Genomic DNA, 19,786 nt, shown 5'->3' on the forward strand with positions numbered 1-19,786 from the left:
GAAGAAAGCAATTGGTGAAGAGCAATTAAACATTAACATCTTTGTTTTGATCCAAAATTCACCTAGTGAGACTCTTGAGTTGTTAATTCATACTTATGAAGACAAGGCAAGTTTATGAATGGCACAAACGTTTTTGTCAAGATTGCGTGAGCATTGAAGAAGTGTCTTGTAGTGCAAGTGTGATGAAAACATTGAGTGGGTATGGCAGGTTATAAGAGCAAACAGGAGATTAATGATTGACGAAATTCCATTTGAGGTAAGTTTATCACATGGTAGTGTCCACAGCATCCTTCATGATCATTTGAACATGCATCAAATTTGTTTGTGAATAGTTTCAAAATTGCTGATTGCAAAGAAAATCGCATGTTAATGATTGTTAATTTAATTGATATGGTTAATGCAGATCTGGATTTTTTTTTAATTGTTACTGCCGCAAGCGTATACATGCATATGCTACTGCCATGCCGAGAATTAAGATCTGTGGGAAAATCGAACTATAAAAAACATTTATATCCAGATTATTTTCATTTTGTTAAATAAAAAAATAAAATTAGCATTGAGAATATATAGTTTTAATTTTTTTAAATCATTAATGAGTGCTAATCCAAAGTTAGGCAGCAACTATATGGTGCTTCAAGGGTTAAGAGCTGGCTGTAGTGAAATAGCCTTGGTATTGTTAAAACTCAATTTTAGTTTGTATGCGACATCCCCGTAGATTCCAATGACTAAAATTAAAGATGTAAATGTGGCTTAACCTTGTTCTAATGTAATTAAAATCTAGATGCTGCCAGTATAGCTCTTAAATTGAAAGAGGACAGTATTGTGTTATTCTTAAATTGAAAGAGGACAGTATTGTGTTATTCTTAAATTGAAAGAGGACAGTATTGTGTTATTCTTAAATTGAAAGAGAACAGTATTGTGTTATAGGTTTGGGAAATGAAGACTGGAATATAGACTAAACTAACTGTCTTTATGCTTTATTAAATAGTCTGGTTAGTTTAGATTGGATTTCTCTGGTATCAAATTATTTATTTGGTAAAGAACTACCTGTGACTTTGTACTAATTCTACAAATCTTTCCCCTTCTCACGCCATAGACGGATGGATATATTAGAATGGCAGACTTTGACCCAAACGCCAAATACAGTTATATCCGATATTATAGATAATGTCTCTTGGAGAGTACAAAAGGCCTTCGAAATGCCCGGGGCACGCTCCGTGCTTATCACGGTTGCCAAGGAAGTATTATTTATAAACTACCTTCACTCAGCGGCAGGGAGACGGGAGCGCCTTTTGTCTAACTCCGTCCGCCTGCTCGTCAGTTTTGCGTCTCCTGCAGAGCCATAACCAAACATATCCGTTGCGTGTACTGCTTTCTTGGACGTTATAAACGTGCGCTTGTGGTTTGCATCTACTACCTATTTCATTATTATTCTGCATCGTATGGTAGTGTTGTGATCAGTTTGAAATATTTATCGTGTTTTATAGTAAATCTTTTCAGTTCAATTACATTTTACAATGAAATTAAAATTTATTTGAAAGAATCAGTTTTGTTAATGGTTCTTTTTTATTTTTATCAATAAATACGCTAATTTGAAATCAGATGTCCTGTTTTATAGTTTTTGCTTTTACCTTTTATAATTTAGTTGTAATAAAAATTACTTTTAAAACTAATAGAAACTAATGTTTTTACTTGTCTTGGTGTTTAGGAAAGTTAATGGATTTATTAGTGGTGTGCGAAGGGTTAAATTGTCTGAACTGGAAAGTTCAATAGTACAAAATTTGTTCAAGTGTTACATATTTAAATGGATACAACATGTTCTGTTCTAAGCTGAGAAGAATGTGGTGGTGGGTGAATGTAAGATACACAATGACGCGAGTGTGGACATGTCCAAGGACGGCAGTCTGCTGGTCACTCTGCTTCCTTCAGGACGCCTCAGCATGACAACTCTGCTAGGTATGTTTGCATTTTACTAACTTACACTACTACTGTATCTTCAAAATCAAATGTCTTATTTCCTGGAAGAAACTTACTGAGATTCATTTATTTTATGTGCCACCAGATATGATCTACCTTTGTATTCATCACTTCACGTTGTTTTTGTGATGAATTTAAAAAAAGCAAAGAATTCCATTAGAAATTCATCTTTTTTGTACTGTTTGTCAGGTATATACAGTCTACAATGGGGCACCCTGGGTCAAATGTTGTACACAACCAGTTTTGAACAGAGCATTGTTTCGGTGAGTCTCTCGCCCACAACACGACACCTGGTGGTGGGCCTCGCCTCACGCAGAGTGGCGCTCGTCAGTGCTGAACGACACACCAATGCCCAGGTACATAGATGTGCCACTGCCATGGCTGAGTTGTTTACTATTAACCCATTGCAGATTGTATTGTTTTGGCGCGCGGGCACGAATTAATTTACGGTCAGCGGCCGCACGAACAGCAATGGTGCGCCACAGTATCGCTCGCTATCGTATACTAGAAAATTCGGCTGTGAAGTTATTCGTTCAGATGGAACATGGGCCTGCTGGGGTATCCGTGATGTAGGAACGATAACACGTGAGCAAGGTTCCGGGGTGACAGGGATGATGTCTGAATCATAGTCTAAATAAAGCGGCTCGGGCGAAGCGATTACAACATCCGGGTCATTGTCTAGACTAAACCCGCCAACATGTACGTCTGCGTTGTTTAGTTCTGTGTAAATAACCTCAAAAGTATTATAATAACAACTGAGGGAAACACCCAATCAGAAGCGCTAAAAATCAGAGAGTAAACTCATATGAATGATTTTTCAACTTCAACATACAACTGTAGGATATTTATAAAACTTTTTAAAACTCTAAACGTAGACCGTTGTTAAATACTCTTAGTTGACAAGTGAAGACGATCGCCCAATCTATCAGACATTAAAAGAACTATTTGGAGGGAAATTTAAAAGCAGACCGCTTTTGCGACCTGAGCTCGTCATCGTGCCTTTAGGCCCGGCTGCTGAGTGACGAGCCCAGCTCGTCAGTGATCCGCAATGGGTTAATGAACGAGCCATGATGAATCATTTTAGAAAATTATAATTTTGTAAGAGGGAATATGAAAGAAGATAAGGCATAATTGCCATTTTTTACATAGTGCGCTAATAAAATACTTCTGCTTTGAATGATGTATAAAAAATTTCATGTTATAATTGTTTTATTCATAACTTTATTCTTTAGTCTTCAGAATAAAAGTACACATTTTATAAGTACCGATACAAATATAACTCAATAAGCTTAAGATGCAATTCATTTGTTGTATCTGAGATGCCAGTTCTCTTCCCAATAGCATATATGAGGTCTGTCCAATAAATACACAAACTTATGCAAGCTATTGCCCGTAACACCGACTACAGTCCTGCCCACTGGCGGTGCTAATTGCAGACCCAATGAGCCGTGTGTGAGTTGTCAAACTGTGCGTATACATTTTCTGTTGTCCTTGGTTTTGCTGTTTGTAAAAAATGGAAATTGACGAAATCACAGAGCAACGAATCAATATCAAGTTTTTGGTAAGTGCAGTAAAAGTTATCAAGAAATTATCAAAGAAACCCCTTTAATGCCTGTTATATCAAATTGTGCTAGGGCTGTGGTACAATATATTGAATCAATTCTGTATTTAAAGTTTATTTTTATCAATGGAAGGATTGTAAAAGAAACAGGTTGTTTCCGTGCATTTCCCATTTATTTTATTATTTATTTATTTTATTTTATTTACATGCTATAAAACAGGATTTACCCTAATAATATTATAGCAGTTTACAAAAATTCCAAAACATACATCAGTAGCTTGAGTTATAGCTTAAGTCCATAGCACACTTCTTTACTTTTGGCACACAAATAATAATAAAGACAACCTTTTAAAACTTGTCATAAAGAATAAATGTTTGTACAAAATATATAAAACAATTTAAATAGTATAATAGTAACGGGTATATCATAAATATAATATAATAACAATGTAATAAATATAACATAATATAACAATGTAATAAATATAATATAATAACAATGCAATAAATATAATATAATAGTAAAAAATAAATTAATAAATAACTAAACATCAACCCACATAGAGAACAAAACAACCCAGGGAGAAACCTATGGAGGACGTTGACCTATGGATCTCATGACAACAATGGCTTAATCTTTTTTTTTTTTTTTTGAAAAAATTCAAGCTCTTATAAATCATAAAGCATTAATATACAGATGTACAGCTAGCCTACTTAAAATTTCACATCTTTTCCAAGTCACTCACAGAGAGGATCTTGATCTCAGGTGATGTGTTTCCTTTGTCCTCTCGAACGAAGAACGAACAATTGAAGGTCCACACTTGGCTGTAGTTTCTCTCCTTCGCCCTCGCCTTGGTCAGCTTGAGCAGCTCCCTTGTAGAAGACGTCAGTGACTCGTTGATGTAGATCGAGTTTTCACTGCTGTAGCCCAGATCAGTTGCCTTCAGATGACACCTCACTTTTCTGCACCTCAAAAACTCGTCTCTGTCTAATCGGCTGAAAATTTGATGCTAATGGGTCTCGGCTCAGTGTTGTTTCCCATCCTCATTCTGTGAACTGCACCTATCAAGTTGATTGACCATTTCTGAAACTGAATCGCAGCCGCCACCCTTCTCACAATGTTAAGAATATGTTCATTCTTTTCTTCGGGAACATCGTTGATGACTAAATTACTTCTGTGAGAATACTGTTCCATACAATATATTTCATGAGACAAAGAATTTATTTTTCTTCGTAGTTCAACGTTTTCATTTTTTAAACGCTGTATTTCACCATTACATTCATTAATCTTGTTATCTTGAGCTTTTATTAAAATTTTTAAATCATCAATATTGTTCAGTGATACAAGAAATTTGTGACACTTGGTGAAGAATAGTGTATCTGTTTACTGCTGTCTTACTGTTATTGCTCAGTTTACTGATTTTTTTGTATCACTAAATTATGGCAAATGTCTGGAAAATGTCACTTTATTTTTTCTTCTGACCATCCAAATACTTTGAATTACATGAAAGAACGTGCTAATAATCATGACAAGAAAAAGACTTGTAATCTTTGAATTTTTTACTTCTTATCAATGGCACTAAATATTGAATCACAAACAGTACTCGCTTTACTTGGACTCGAACCCAGGGCTCTATTTTGGCAGGTGAACATGTTACCACTACACCATAAAACCCTCACTTTTTATGATTAAATTATTTTGTATTGGACACATTTCTGTCACATGTGTTTAAATAAGCAAACGAACATATGATAGGAAGACGAAATACCTGTGAAACAACTTATAGTATTTATTAAATTTGTATAAGTGACAATGGTCTGATTTAATATTCAATAAATATTGAATCACAAAAAGTACTTGCTCCGCCATGATTCAAACCCGTGTCTTTTACTTGCCAGGCTTGCATGTTATTAGGCTCTGCATCACAGAGCCATAACTTTTTACGATTCATTTATTTTGTACCTTTGTGTTTAAATATCCAACGAGCATATGATCGGAAGGCCAAATACCTGTCAAACGACTTTTATTAAATTTATATAAGTGGCAAAAGCCTGTTTGAATATTCAAATTCAAAATAATTGAATCGTGAAAAGTGAGGGTAGTAAAATCATTGTAGACTGGCTATTTTAACTGTTGTGCCGAAAATTAGTTAAGTGTACTGTGGGCTTTTTATTAATGAGTTTAAATAATAATTTCATGGTGAATTTATTGCGAAATATAGTGCAGATTCACTGTCATTTGCAGGTGTTCAGGCTGGAGGGGGCATCGCCTGGACGCAAAGCCCCGTTGGGACCTCGGGGTCGCCTGGTACACCTACGAGACCTGGAGTTGAGCCGGCATCTCGGATTCATGAGTCTCAATTGTATCCGATGGGCGCCTAATCCAGGACAAGGGCTCGTCTACGGAACCAACACGGGCCATCTCAAGATCCTCCGATAAACCAGTAGATCTCAGTGCGTCACACTTTGTATTATATTGTTAATTGTAAATTGTACTCTTCATATACATATGTATATATTTCATAAACTTTGACAGTCTAATGTTCTCTCTAGTTTTGCGTCTATTGTGTTTGTTATCGAGAACACGATTTTTAATAGGTGCTATTAAATATATTATACAATTTTAGTTTTACGCATCTGTGTTAATTTTTAAATTGTTTTTATGTACAAACAAGGTTTTGATTTGAATCATTCAATAATTATAAGGTATCACAGTAAATATTTTAAGTGACAAAATCATGTAATTCTATGAACACCATGATATATTTTACAGCATTTTTTAGCATCTGTGTGCTTTTTGTAATATTTTTGGCATTAAGCAAACATATACTAATTGTAACTCAGTTTTCTTATATATATATAATATATATCTTCTATGTAAAGTAAGTTTTATTAAGACTTCATTAGTATACCATCAATGTTATACATCGAGATGCCAATAATTATATTAATAATATGAACCCAATAAAAATAAAAAAGGTTGATCTATGCAGACTCAAATTATTTTATTAAAAAAGGCTCAGAGTCTTTATTACTTACATAAAATTTGCTTTCTAATGCAATCAGTGTGGTTAGTTGGTTGGATTACTAGGGTTGATTATACACAATTAGGTGGTAGAATCGATTTTAGGTTTGGAAGTGGTTTTATGTTAAACTCATAGGATAGTCCTTGAAGATTGCTTCCCAGAATATAGAGAAAGTCAAATACATTTTTTAAACACCCCACGTGAAATTACTAGCATTTGTTATACTATATAAAAGACCCCATAATGTGTAAAAGTTGATTTTCAACGTTTGCCACTACAGTAACTTCATGAAGTCATTAAAAATCAATGTTTGCCATTATTGGGTTAAAAGTTGGAAATTTAGGCAATTGTAATTGTAATTAGGCCAAAATAAAAGAGCTGAATATAAAAAATATGAAATTTTTACAGTAAGTTCATGTTTTATACTTCATGGATTCACATATATTTGATTAACCCTTTTAACCCCAGCCATTATATCAAGTAATAACCCAAAATCCCAAGCCATTTGTGAAAAATGTGTTTTGTAAAAAGATTCGTCATAACACTATTTTTTAAGATATCAAGCTAATTTCTATTTTAGATTTACTTCTTATTAAATGTAGTTCACATAAATATCAATAAACAAAATAATATCTTAACAATTTTTAATTTTCTAATATTTATATATATATATATATATATAAATACAAATTTTTAAATTTCAAGTTTTTTTATATATTCACAACGTAGTGAAATACAGCTGTATACAACAATCAATGAAAGTCAGTTGAGATGAATAGCAATTTCTCAGTCACAGACTAACAAAATACGAAGTCAAAGCTTTATGACCAATTTTATTTCGATGCAATACATTCTGTTACACAAGTCTGTGGAATTTCAAAGCATTTGGTAAAATAAATGGCCAGTAAAATAATAAAAAATGCACGTCCGCACTATAAAAAATTAATTTTTCATCACAAAAAATATTAAATAAGATGTAATTTTCTTAAATTATATTTAAAATTATAACTTCCTGAAGTCACAAATGGGTAACGCAATTGTCACTCCCTTTAGCTCTAATTTATGTACATACTGTAAAAACTTCACATTTTGATCTTTTTTATTTGAGCTAGATTACATAATTGCCTAAATTTTCTACTTTAAATGCCTGTAATTTACATAGAACGATAACAAATATTTATTCTATATTTTCTGTATTCAGGGAAGTTACCTTAACGGGTTATGAATTTAACATAAAACAAATGTTTTTCCAACTCAAAATCGATTGCAATATCCTAAACCAAATACAAAGTGATGTGTACTGAAAATTAGTACAACACAGTCTCATTTTTAAATATTTTATTCTAAGCATAATTCAATTAAGATTAATGATCCCGGTGACTGTATTTGAGATAACTATATTTTTCATATAGATCATAATTATTTATTTTAGTACTTTAATTGATTTGCATGAATGTTGTAGGGTGCCTTATCAATAAATATTTGTTCATCCTAAAACCTAGTCACTCGCAATATAAGGATCCTCAATCTTCAATATGTTTAGTTTATTTTAATGTAATCAACAATGTATGCTAATCTAAAAGCCTAACTTGTTTGTTTTCTAAAATATTTACTGCAAATCTAAGTGTTGCATAAAATAATTGCACTAGCTCTTATAATATATTCTTGCTTACAGTAATCATTGGAACACAATATTACTCCATAGTTATAATTATTTTTATAAATTTATTAATTTTGTAGATTTTGTTGATTATTTTGAAAGTTGATAATATTCCAGATATTTAGTAATTTATACTATATTTGTGCATCCATGTTGTTCAGTTTTATTATCGTACCAATAAAGTTTAAACAATTTGTCTAGAATTTATTCAAAATCCAGATTTTCTTTATTATGATTATCGATTTGTCTATTGAGTATCTAAACTAAAGTCAAACTTCTCAAATTTATCTTTAGTCCTGAAGCACAATCCCCTGCTACTGTTTTTAAATGGTATTCGGAATTTCAAAGGGGCCATAATTCACTTTAAGACATCAGACATTCAGGAAGACTGCAATACGCTGTCATTCAAGAAAACGGTCATATGCACACTATTATCTAAGAGGACAGACGCAGCACTTATTGATTGAAGCTTTCCTAGGGATTAGATCCGCACTAGTGCGAATAATATTACATGACTTTTTAAAGAAAAACTCTCTCTATGGGTATCTCACAATTTTACAGATGAGGGAAAAGCTGTTTGTGAATCAGCAGACACTGTAACTGCTTAATAATGGTGGTCATTGGATTATTTCCAAAATTGTCACTGGTGATGATCCAAATCGAGGAGAGAGTTGTTTATGTTTGACAATGAGTCTTCCTACAATGGTCAAGATACAACGATTGGCGAAGAAAGTAGTGCATGGTAATAGGCCGCCCCATAGAAGGAGAAGAATGTATGCTTTTCTTCAGGAGTACGAGACTGGTGAAGGCTGTTGAACTGGAGAGACAAATAACTGTCCCAGCAAGTTGGTACACTGAACAATGCTTGCCTTAAGTTCTTCAGGACTTAAACATAAGAATAATTATGCACCCTGACAATATCCTTTCTCACACTGCTGCAAAAACTGGAGTTTTCAGCTGACAATGCATCAAACGATGGAGCATCCTCCTTATTCACCCAATCTTGCTATGTGTGACTTCTGGTTATTCTACGAATTAAAGAAACACTTGCATAGTCTAGCTTTACTTCGGAAGCTGAAATTGATGATGAGACTCATTAATAATTTGACTCCATTAAAGAAATTGATTGGGTGGGTGCTTTCCGCAAATGGAAATTCCGACTTCTACAATGATATTGGAGGAGATTACTTTAAACACACTAATTTTGGGTAAGTCTAGCACAAAAACTTCTCATATATCTCATAACTTTCAGAGTGACCCTCACAAGTACAAGTGTGTAAAGTACATAGTTGCCTTACCTCACAAAGTAAACTGTTGAATTTAGATCTGATTTCAACAAGAGACAAATAAGACACAAATAGGAAAACAAAATAATTTAATAACAGACATATTTACAAATTAATATCAGAGGAGCCTCCTTGAAGACTTGAGAAATTCGGGAGTATAATAGGCGTGTTTGCTGTGGGTGAGGGTAATATAGGAGTGTTATCAAACAGTACATCTTGAGGATTGAAATCTGAAAAAAGATCTGTGGCATTCCGTTTATCAACATTACTGTCGTTCACTAATCCGTAGTTCTGCTGTCTCTGCTGATCCAGATCAATGAACTCTTTACCCTGAGGACAAGAGTCTAGAATAGTTTCTAATATTTGATCATTCACCAGCAACTGATCCGTATTAAATGTTTCTGGGAAAGTGTTGTCAGATTTGTGTTTTTTCAAGTGGTTTTTCAAGTTCCCAGTCTGAGAGAAGCCTTTATTACAAATGGAACACTGATAGGGTCTGTCTCCTGTGTGCAACCTGTAATGTCTCCGCAGTTTGTACACAGTGGCGAACTGTTTGTGGCACTGATCACACTCATACTTTGTCACAGCATTGGACAAACTTCCGTGAATGTTCAGAATGTGGGACTGTAATGAAACCTTGAACCGAAACGATTGACCGCACCACTGACAAGAGTGAGGGTTCACTTTGGCGTGCTTCATCACGTGGAATTTCAGACTCTGTTTCTGATTGAATTTCATGCCACAGGTTTCACACAGGAAAGGTTTTACGCCCACATGAATCAGCTTGTGCCGATTGTATCGGTACTTTGTCATAAATCTAGTATTGCATACTTCACAGACAAATCCACCGACAGTAGACTTCTTGGTTTGGTCAGCATTGCTAGTGGTCGCAACGGCATTGGTGTCTTGGTAGCCTACAAACAGACACTGCGGGCATTTGACGATGCTGTTGTTGTGATGGAGGAAGTTGCCGATGTGGTCGCGGTGGCCACAGTGCTTGCAGTTACACAACACAGAGCCAAGGCCGTGTGTCACCATGTGCAGTGTCATCAGCTGATCAGGCTCCAAGTTGCTCTGGCAGTCCTCACACTTGATCTGCCCATCCCCACTGACACTTATCACAACTGTAGTTCCTCCACTCGACACCCCACTCACGTGACAGTCAGTCTTCTTTTGAGATTTATCCTGAAACAAGACAATTTTTTTTTAACTTTCAATTTAAAAGAGTGTTTTATGCACACAAGAATAGTGTTCACACTGATATTCTGTTACCACCTATACTTAAGAAAAAAAATATAGCAAATTTTTTTACACCAGCATTATATGGTAGATGAGAAAAGGGTTTAACAGTTTACAAAATCAGGAACAATTTAAAATACAAATAAGACAAGATCAAACATATAAAAAATAAAGGTGACAACTCACCACTTCAAATATTTCAACTGAACAAAAGAACACAAATCTTAAGAAGTGCTATCGCTGCAATGTTTTTGTTTTGTCATGTTACATAGGAAAAGTTAATCCAATATTTGTTTTCTTCATAAAGTAAAACGTACGAAAGATTACTCTACGCAATGACGAAACTAGGAATACTAAATCGGAAGATCGTGAGAAATATCAGAGATAGCTTAGTCATGTGTTAGTGGCATACAGCAATTTTTCATATAAAACTGTGTTTTATCCTTGATTATGAATCCTGAGAAGATAAACTTTTCAATGCTATAAGTTTAAAAATCCATCAACGTATGTGCCAACTAATGGCTAATGCTATTAGTGACCGGCGAGCAGCGCCAAGCGGAGTTTCGTAGAACTAGTGCAACGCGCGCAGTTTAGAACTGTTAAACTGTGAAGCAATATTAACACACGCACACTTGCCATAGCTGCACACTGCAACCCTTGATTATGAATCCTGAGGCTGCAACCCTGTGACTATTTACCTGTCTTGATTACAAGCATTGGTGCTCAACAGGCCTGTAAAGTTACCAATACAAATATGAGAGACCCATTATCTGCACATGAGATTCAACACAACCAAAATCATTTTGAAAATTGCTTCAACTTAAAAACAATTTACCATTTAGAAACAAACTTAAGACGTGATTTTGCTCATTTCACGAATCATAATCTTTCAAATCACACATTAAAATATGAATAAAGAGCGACGTGAAATGAATTCTGTAGGTCAACATAATTTATATCTAATAAATTTAAGAATATTAAAATCAACATCAGCTAATTTTAAATTTAAGCAGCCTAAATCTTAGATCTAAGATAAATTTCAATTCCTTCTTAAAAAATGATTCAGGATGATTCAAGTGGATATGCAGAAACTGTGGGAGCTCATTCTACATGAAAAATAATGAAAAAGTTTATATATACTTGGGTCTGGAAATGCTTTGTTAACGAGTTACGGCTAGCGAAAGATTTTACCCAATTTCAGCTCACTATGTAAAACAAGGTGTTCCTGAAATTCTGGTAAGGTAGATTAAGGGGGAATTCAATAATTTCTTATGATTTTTGATACAATAAATTGAATTAAACAGGTCCCAGAACTCTTTAAGTTAAGTAATTTTTGAGAATGTCAAATGCAAAACATGGAGTGAAAACATTCTTTCACCTTTGTGCATCAATAACTTTATTTTCCCAATAAGCAGATCAACATTTTTAATCAAACTTGTAGAAAATTTTATTCTGAACAAAACAGTGTAAATAAAGTACAAAGAAATAGATGTTTGATTCAATTAATTTTCATTTGTAACAATATAAAGTAAAAATAACTGGAGAACATTAATCCAAACTCGTATCTCTCATTTTTAAGATAGTATGTGTAATACGCATCAAACTCTTAGTTTGTTCTTCTATACTTTATAATTTGTATATATTTAAATGATTATATACAAAAAAAAGCTTTGATGTATTTTTTTTTGGATAACCATTAAAAATGTTTAAAAACTAAAAAGGATTTGGATACATATTAATTTTATCTTTTAATGAGGTTGCCACGATTCTACAGTAACAACAAGGCCGTACGTGTTTTGACGTTAAACATTGTTATTATACAGATAATCAAGATAGCCGTCAGTTCAGCCTGCTCTTAACCAAAACTTTCTCTATGTATTATTTTAATGTGTTTATATTTTTAGGGCTACTTAATCAAGCACTATTGAACTTGTGTCAGTTCTTTGACATACTTTCTTCAAATATTTTATAAGTTACACCAAAAAGCCATTATGTTCATAAGTGTAATAAGGAAATGAATACTATGAATAAAAAATACAACTACTTACAAAAGATAACATATTTGAGGTATTAATGTAGTTTTCACTTACTTTTATTTTGTCTGTAGTTGAAGGTTTAAGCTGTGATTTGAGATTTCTTTGTACTTTTTTTATCATTTCACAAAACTCACTGAAGTGATGAAGAGTCATTTCACAGTCGACACAGATAAATTTTGTTAATTTATCAGCTTGATTAATGCTTATCACCTGTAAATTTAAAATAATTGAAATCATGTATTAATAACACTGATTGAGGAGTTTAATGTGCAACCTGTATTAACTGTCAATAATATGTTGTATTAAAATATAAGTTTCTATGTTCATTTGGTTTAGTTATTGAAAATACACATGAAACATAGAGATTGTAACGGGAAAGATAAATAAAATTAACATGATATCTTACCACACGAAACTTGTAAGTAAAGAGTGGGGTACCAGATATTTAACACAATTACCATATATCACATTTACACAGCAAAGTGTGTGTGTGTTAATAATTTTTTAATTGTTTCCGTGTAAAAGCTGCCGGCTGATGTACAGTCTGACAGATGACCTTTCTTGCATAAACAAATGTCAAGAAACTGGTGAGAAATAATCTCCACATTCAGAAGTCCTATTCAGTCACTTTGTGTGGTTTCCATTATTTTGATCAATTATTAAACAATCAGGAAGTCCTTAGAAAGTAAGAAACGTGAAAATTAGGGTTGGTGTTGATCTTGTCGAGGGATAAGATGTTCATTGCCTATTTGCCACGCCACTTCTTAATCTAATTCAACCTCGGTCGAGTCGCTCATAAGATTTGAGTTTTAATTTACATACTATCTTGATGAATTTTTTCTTTTTCAGTCAGCAATGTGTGCCGAAGGCTGCACTGATAAGCAGGAGTATTTTTTTCAATACTTTCCTGTGATCAGATTTGTTAAATGATTTAGCATGAGAAATACCGATCAAAAATGTTCCTATCCATCAGTGTGTGGTGCACTGCTGGCAGAAAAACAAATCATCCCTTGAGCTATTATCTAAATTCAAGCTCAGATTACATCCGTTTCAATCTCGATGGATACTGCATTGATTAATTAAGGTAAGAATAATTTACACTCTTATTATAAACCATTATATATAAAATCGCCATCATGCAGGGGACTGATTTGACTGTGTTCAGTATGCTAGTTATAATGTGTACAGACTCCGAACATTATCGTTTGGCAATATTAAAAATAGCATTCTGATACTTAATTTTCATAATTCTTACATTCTAAGGACTGCCTGACCGTCACACTATAATATGTAAGAAATTGAAGTTGATCCAGCAATTGCTCAGAATTTACAAATATAAATTAAGTCACATACCTTTTCCTCCATAGGCCTAACATAACTAAACTTCTGATACTCTTAATCCAAAATATTACTGGTGATTTATAATTGTCTGTTAATGTATAATTTATGTCAAGTAGTAACAGAGATACAAGGGTCGTTTGGAAAGTAAGTCGCCGAAGATCTGATTGCCAAACGGGTGAGGGTAACGGCGAGATCTGAGTGGCGCTGTGTAGTTACACTCAGTACGCATCTGGTAGTGCCATAGTGAAGGTCACTATGCCATTTTAAATGTTCTAAACTAGTATTCAAAATGGTTAACACAATCAACTCTCCCATTAACCGTGAAGTATGTAGCATCTTTAGATTTCTTCCGATACAGAACCTGTAACTCGTGGAAATTCATTATGAATTGTATTCTGTGGAAGGAGAAGACGTTATGAGCTACATTGTAGTTATCAATAGTGGCAAATGTTTTGTGAAGAACGAATAATGTTCACGATGAAAAGGGTTAGGAAAACCCTAAGGTTCACAATCACAGCTCTTTTTAGTGCTCAATGGGCATCCAAACTCTTCACTTGTGATTCAAAACAAAGAGTATGGAACCAGCTCTACAGTTTCTTATTCGGTTCCATGGGGGCGAATATCACCATGTAGTCACTTGGTCCAATAGTCAGGTGGTTGGGCTAGGTACGTTTTAACCTTTCACTGTTTGCTGAGGAATCAACTCATGTTAGCAACATCTAATTTTGTCTAACCTTGTAAATAGACTATATATTTGGACAATAATGATTAAAATAACATTTTTATGAATACTCTAGGGGTAGACTTTAAGTGGTATACAATCGGCTATTCGGCTGTTTTTATTGAAAGTTTCAATCGATTATATGCAATGAATAATTTAATATTAAAATTTATTTAACTTACATATGATTTCAACTTATCTATTACAATAATTTGTAATGTTCAAAATAAACAACATGAAGTAATTAATTTTTGGAGAACTTGAAAATTATGTGAGATATCTTTTTGAAATAACGAGATTTTTTCAAGCAGCTTCAAGATGTGGATTTGACTCCAAGTAAAACCCATGGGGAAGATCCTTACCTTCATTTCATACAAGTTGTTTACTGCTATCCGGGAAAGCTGCAAATATTGTAGTTTTTCTGGTATTTAGGTCTAGGGAATGGTTGGTTTTGTAATTTTTTTATGCTATTGTTAAACTTATTTAATTAACACTTGTAATGTATTACTCTTGTTAATGTATTATAATTCATGTAGTGTATGATTACTATATAATATCGAAGTTGCATAATATATAATTTGATAATAACAATTGAATAACGAGTGTAGGCCATTTATTAATTTCTCCCCTATTCTAGTTCTTCTATTTCATTATAAAGCATCAGGCTCGTGTTATAATTCAAAGGTTTTCTTAGTTAAAATGTATTTACGAACATTATGTTGTCATCTTGGATTGACGATATCCTAAATAGTCCATCGATCTAAGAGAATCTTCTTCTAAGGGGTGGCCTACTGCCATGCACTTAAGCCTCACGAGCCTTTTGCGCACCCCGGAAGCACACCACGAGGCCTGTCAGTCTATGATTTCAGCAGTTCCACAAACCGCCGAAAACAACCTATCAGGTCCTCCTGGTGAAATTCACCACCCTTGTCCAAACTAGCAAAGATGGCATACCGCTCCCTTGCTAGAGAATGTTAAGCATTCATGAAAAGATCCTCAGAACTTCTATATTTTACTGTTAGATGCCATCTCAAGGGATGTTTTTTGCTTCTAGCTATCAGTGTGGGCAGCACTGGGTGGTATTATAGTCTGAGCTGATGGCTGGAGGCATTACTTTCAACCTGTTCATCATCTCCTAGGTAGTTACTTTTCTAGGTGTCTAAAAGGTGAGACTTTAATAAGCGTTATACGATTGCTATTATCGAACAATTCGATATACTCGTATTATCCAACTTCGGTGTATGTAAAAATCGTACACAATACGAGTTATAATAAATTACCGTTACAAGAATCTCGTTATAAGAATAAATTACCACATTACAATTTTAAATACATAAATTTGGTAATTATCATATTAACCGCCGGGGCGGAAAAATACGAGTTTTGCGTTCTTAACTTATTGGAATCGTCCTATATAAAAAAAAGTATAAGGTTTGATGGGGTGGAAATGAGAAATAACGAAGTTCTAGAAAATAAAAAATTAAATAACTTTCCAGTAATATCTCCATGTTCTACATCCACGTCTAGCGTCACGTGACCTTTTGTGGCCAATGATTGAACCTCGTGATGACGTCATCGGTTGCGCCGCCATCTTTGCAAACGTAAATGAGAAATTACAGAAATGAGCAGAATTTTGATCAAAATTAATAATGTTTTTCTTAATTTCGAGAAAAAAATTAATTACGAGTGCCTCCGGCCATCAGCGCGGGCTTCGGCAGCACCTTCGGTGCTGCCCCGCGCTGATGTCAATAAAAGAAAAACATCCCTCGAGATAGTACCTATCAGTAAAATATAAAATTCTAGAGGGGCTGATCAAAAATATAAATTGAAATGTAATGCAAAGGCAATTATGTAAAGTTTAAAAACTAAATAAATCATTAAAAACTCAAATATATAGATGGATATTAACAGAGAACACTTACCATTAGTGTGTTGGCGGATATAGCTAAACAGCAGCAACAAAAAAGTGGTCTATCACAACGAAACGACACAGTCTCCCGGTTTAAAAACACCACTCGACCGCACGACGAACAAATACACTCATTTTTAAAAATGCCCTGTTCTATTAAAAAAGAGATAATTTCGTTTCGGTTAAAACGTAAGCTCTTTACGTGCCCTACGAAACACTCCGACACACACAATTCACTAGGGTTGGTTGAACTAGTGGATGGTTGATTCATCATTGTAAACTCACTCACTCAATCCGACCTACTGAACACGATATCTTGTGTAGAACTGACCTATGCCCCGGACAACTCAGATAACAGGTATGCTATCAGGCTGCTATCAGTCCCGGCCGCAGATAATATTCAAGTAAACAGATTATCCAGACACAGCACACAAACTGAACATTAAAACATTAGAAACTTTACCACTTATCAATATACCCCCTAAAATCATGTTATTTGTCATTTGCACCCCATAGTACTATATATATTTTTTGTTCAGGAGGGTGAGCAGAATACGTTGGTAACGTCAAATTCGTGATTTGCCGCCCCGGCGTTTAATCTTACTGGTACCATAAATTTTACAATAACATTACAAAAAAACTGTGGTCTGGACTTAGATATCAAAGAAACCTTGTAATATTTATAACTTGCCTAGCTTGATATCAAAGCTGAAATGGAGGAATGAATTCTCCCCAAGTGTTACCAGGAGCCAAACCCACATGTAGAAGCTACTTAAACAAATCTTGTCACTTGTGAAAAATATCTTGCAAATTATTCCTCATATTCATCGCCATTTTAAAAACAATCGAACCATTCGATAATAGCAATTGAATAACGAGTGTAGGCCACTTACTAAAGTCTACCCGTCTAAACACGTTTAAACTAAATTTCATTCAGAAAATTATATAAAAATGTCTACAAATAGGCTAAAAAATAATGAAGGATACTATTTTTTGGGTTTCTTTTTGTTACAATATGGCTAGGATAATAGACTATTTAGCAACTGCTATATTATTGAGCTTTCAACTTTCATTATGCTACATAGACGGTTAAAATCAGCTTACTCTTTTTGGAAGAAGTGACAAATTCCTCAATAATTTGTCTGCTCTATCATTTTCAGAATTTTGAAGATCGATGCCTGAACTCTTCTCCAATCCACAACATCTACAAGAATTATTTTGGTGGAGATACAGTTGATATCCATCTTTTGACATAATAAATTACTTTTATTTTTAAATAATATACTATATAATTAAAATATTAAGTTGAAGTAAAAACACAAACATAACCTCCAAATCACTCAAATACACCAAACCCAGTTACACAGTTGACAGTTCACCCGACCGTCCATCAGACTGTTAAATCATCTGCATCTCACCTTTTTTGAACTAATTAGTAGAACCTGGGGTTTTCTTTCTGTTTGGGCTAGGTATCTATGGCATGAAGTCACACATATTTTGTTCTCAAAATGTATTAATTAATTCCAGTTAGTTTCAATATTGTTCACTTTAAATTTTATTACATAAACCATTTATTTAAAAAAATTTCAGGCCACTAAATTTAATATATCATATATCTGTAATTTCAAATTATTATTTGTACGTCTATTAGAAGAAATGTGATGATAAAAATTATTGAAATTTGAAAAATTAGTTTTGGATACAAGCATATATTATATTTTAAATATAAAAAAACAATAATTAGTTATGTTGAGCCAAGCTATTGGATTTTCCAATGCCAATTCTAAAAATCAGTCATTTTAACATCATAACAGTTCTTTATATATATAATCAATGTACTTATTTTCCGAGCTTGTTGTGCTATAAGTTTCTCGAATACACCAAAAAATCAATTATTTCTGTCACACTGATATTTTCATTAGAAGACAGGTTTTTTTAAAATGCAACGTCACCATAAAGCAAGGGCCGTTTTCCGATTGAAGCAGGACACTCAATAATTACAGTAGTTTGCCCAATTTGTTCGGCTTCGATAACATTATTGATGGATGAGACATCAGTTAAACATATTCTAAGCGGTGGGAAAGACTTATTTTTTATTTCTTTATAAACAGAACATTCTATAATTTGCAGGACGCTCCCCTCTGCATAACACACACGAAGGTGAGTGTTACTGGACTACTTTGATTTGCTAATGAATTAGTAATTGCAAAACTTACCCACCTCAAAACTTACAATTAGGTTCACTGTCAAAACGTGTAAAATATCTAAGATTTTTTGTTTGAAGTTCGTTTTTTACGATGGAAGAATTGTGAAGGAAACAGGATTTTCTGCATATTTACAATCGTTCAGTGACACACAAAAGCAGTATCACTACGTTTTGTGTTAGGTTAGTCATTCATCTGAGGAAGAGATTAGATTGCAGATCATGAAACGTCGTGTTTTTATTTGTATCACTGAACCATGGCAAACGTTCTGAAAATCCTGTATAAGATATCAATTTACTAGCTCATAACAAAATTTACATAAAAAACTACAGTACTATGAAATTCAAAATATATATTAAACCGTTGTGGACTTTGCGGCACAAAATATTGTTACATTAGGGCACTTTTGAAAGATCTTGATGGAAAGCAGTATCAACGTATAGAAACAGATCATTTTGAATATAAATTAAATTATAGAAACTCACACTTGTTATAAGGCATATTTATATTACAAAGTGGTAACAAATCTGGGTATCCCAAAAGTTACACTAGAAAATGTTTGTGGTGTAGTGTGGTTAAGAAAGAAAAAGTGATTAATTATTTTGAATAACAGAAACTGAATGGAAGCCGGATTCTCAGTTTCAAAACTGGGCTTTGTATCTTTCTTTGTGGCTCTGTTCATGTTTCCTTTAAAAATCGAAATGTGAACATTTTTATTTTTATAAGGACAAACTGTGGAAGGGACTATTGAAGTTTTCCTGGTAACAAAATGGTAAGATATTGATACAGAAGGCTGTTGGTCGGAAACAAATTCTAGTAGTCTTTA

General features: G+C 33.7%; 2 protein-coding genes across 3 annotated transcripts in view; one reads left to right on the plus strand and one right to left on the minus strand.

Annotated features, from left to right (window-relative positions):
• Positions 1-8,418, plus strand: part of LOC124364599 (activating molecule in BECN1-regulated autophagy protein 1A-like) — a 75,060-nt gene extending 66,642 nt beyond the window's left edge. For both annotated transcript variants that reach the window (XM_046820191.1, XM_046820192.1), the window contains exons 22-24: positions 1,831-1,956; positions 2,167-2,333; positions 5,784-8,418. In XM_046820191.1, coding sequence (XP_046676147.1) covers positions 1,831-1,956; positions 2,167-2,333; positions 5,784-5,978 — 488 coding nt within the window. In that variant the 3' untranslated portion in view covers positions 5,979-8,418. The remainder of the gene's footprint in view (positions 1-1,830; positions 1,957-2,166; positions 2,334-5,783) is intronic.
• A 1,164-nt stretch (positions 8,419-9,582) lies between these two features.
• Positions 9,583-18,156, minus strand: LOC124364600 (zinc finger protein 85-like). Its single transcript, XM_046820194.1, has 3 exons — positions 17,861-18,156; positions 12,840-12,995; positions 9,583-10,695 (listed from the first exon to the last, which is right to left on the minus strand). The coding sequence occupies exons 1-3, from the start codon at positions 18,008-18,010 to the stop codon at positions 9,616-9,618; spliced, it is 1,386 nt and encodes a 461-aa protein (XP_046676150.1). The 5' UTR covers positions 18,011-18,156; the 3' UTR covers positions 9,583-9,615.
• Between the last annotated feature and the right edge of the window lie 1,630 nt (positions 18,157-19,786).

This window comes from Homalodisca vitripennis, chromosome 6 (genome assembly GCF_021130785.1).
Source record: "Homalodisca vitripennis isolate AUS2020 chromosome 6, UT_GWSS_2.1, whole genome shotgun sequence".
NCBI lineage: Eukaryota > Metazoa > Arthropoda > Insecta > Hemiptera > Cicadellidae > Homalodisca > Homalodisca vitripennis.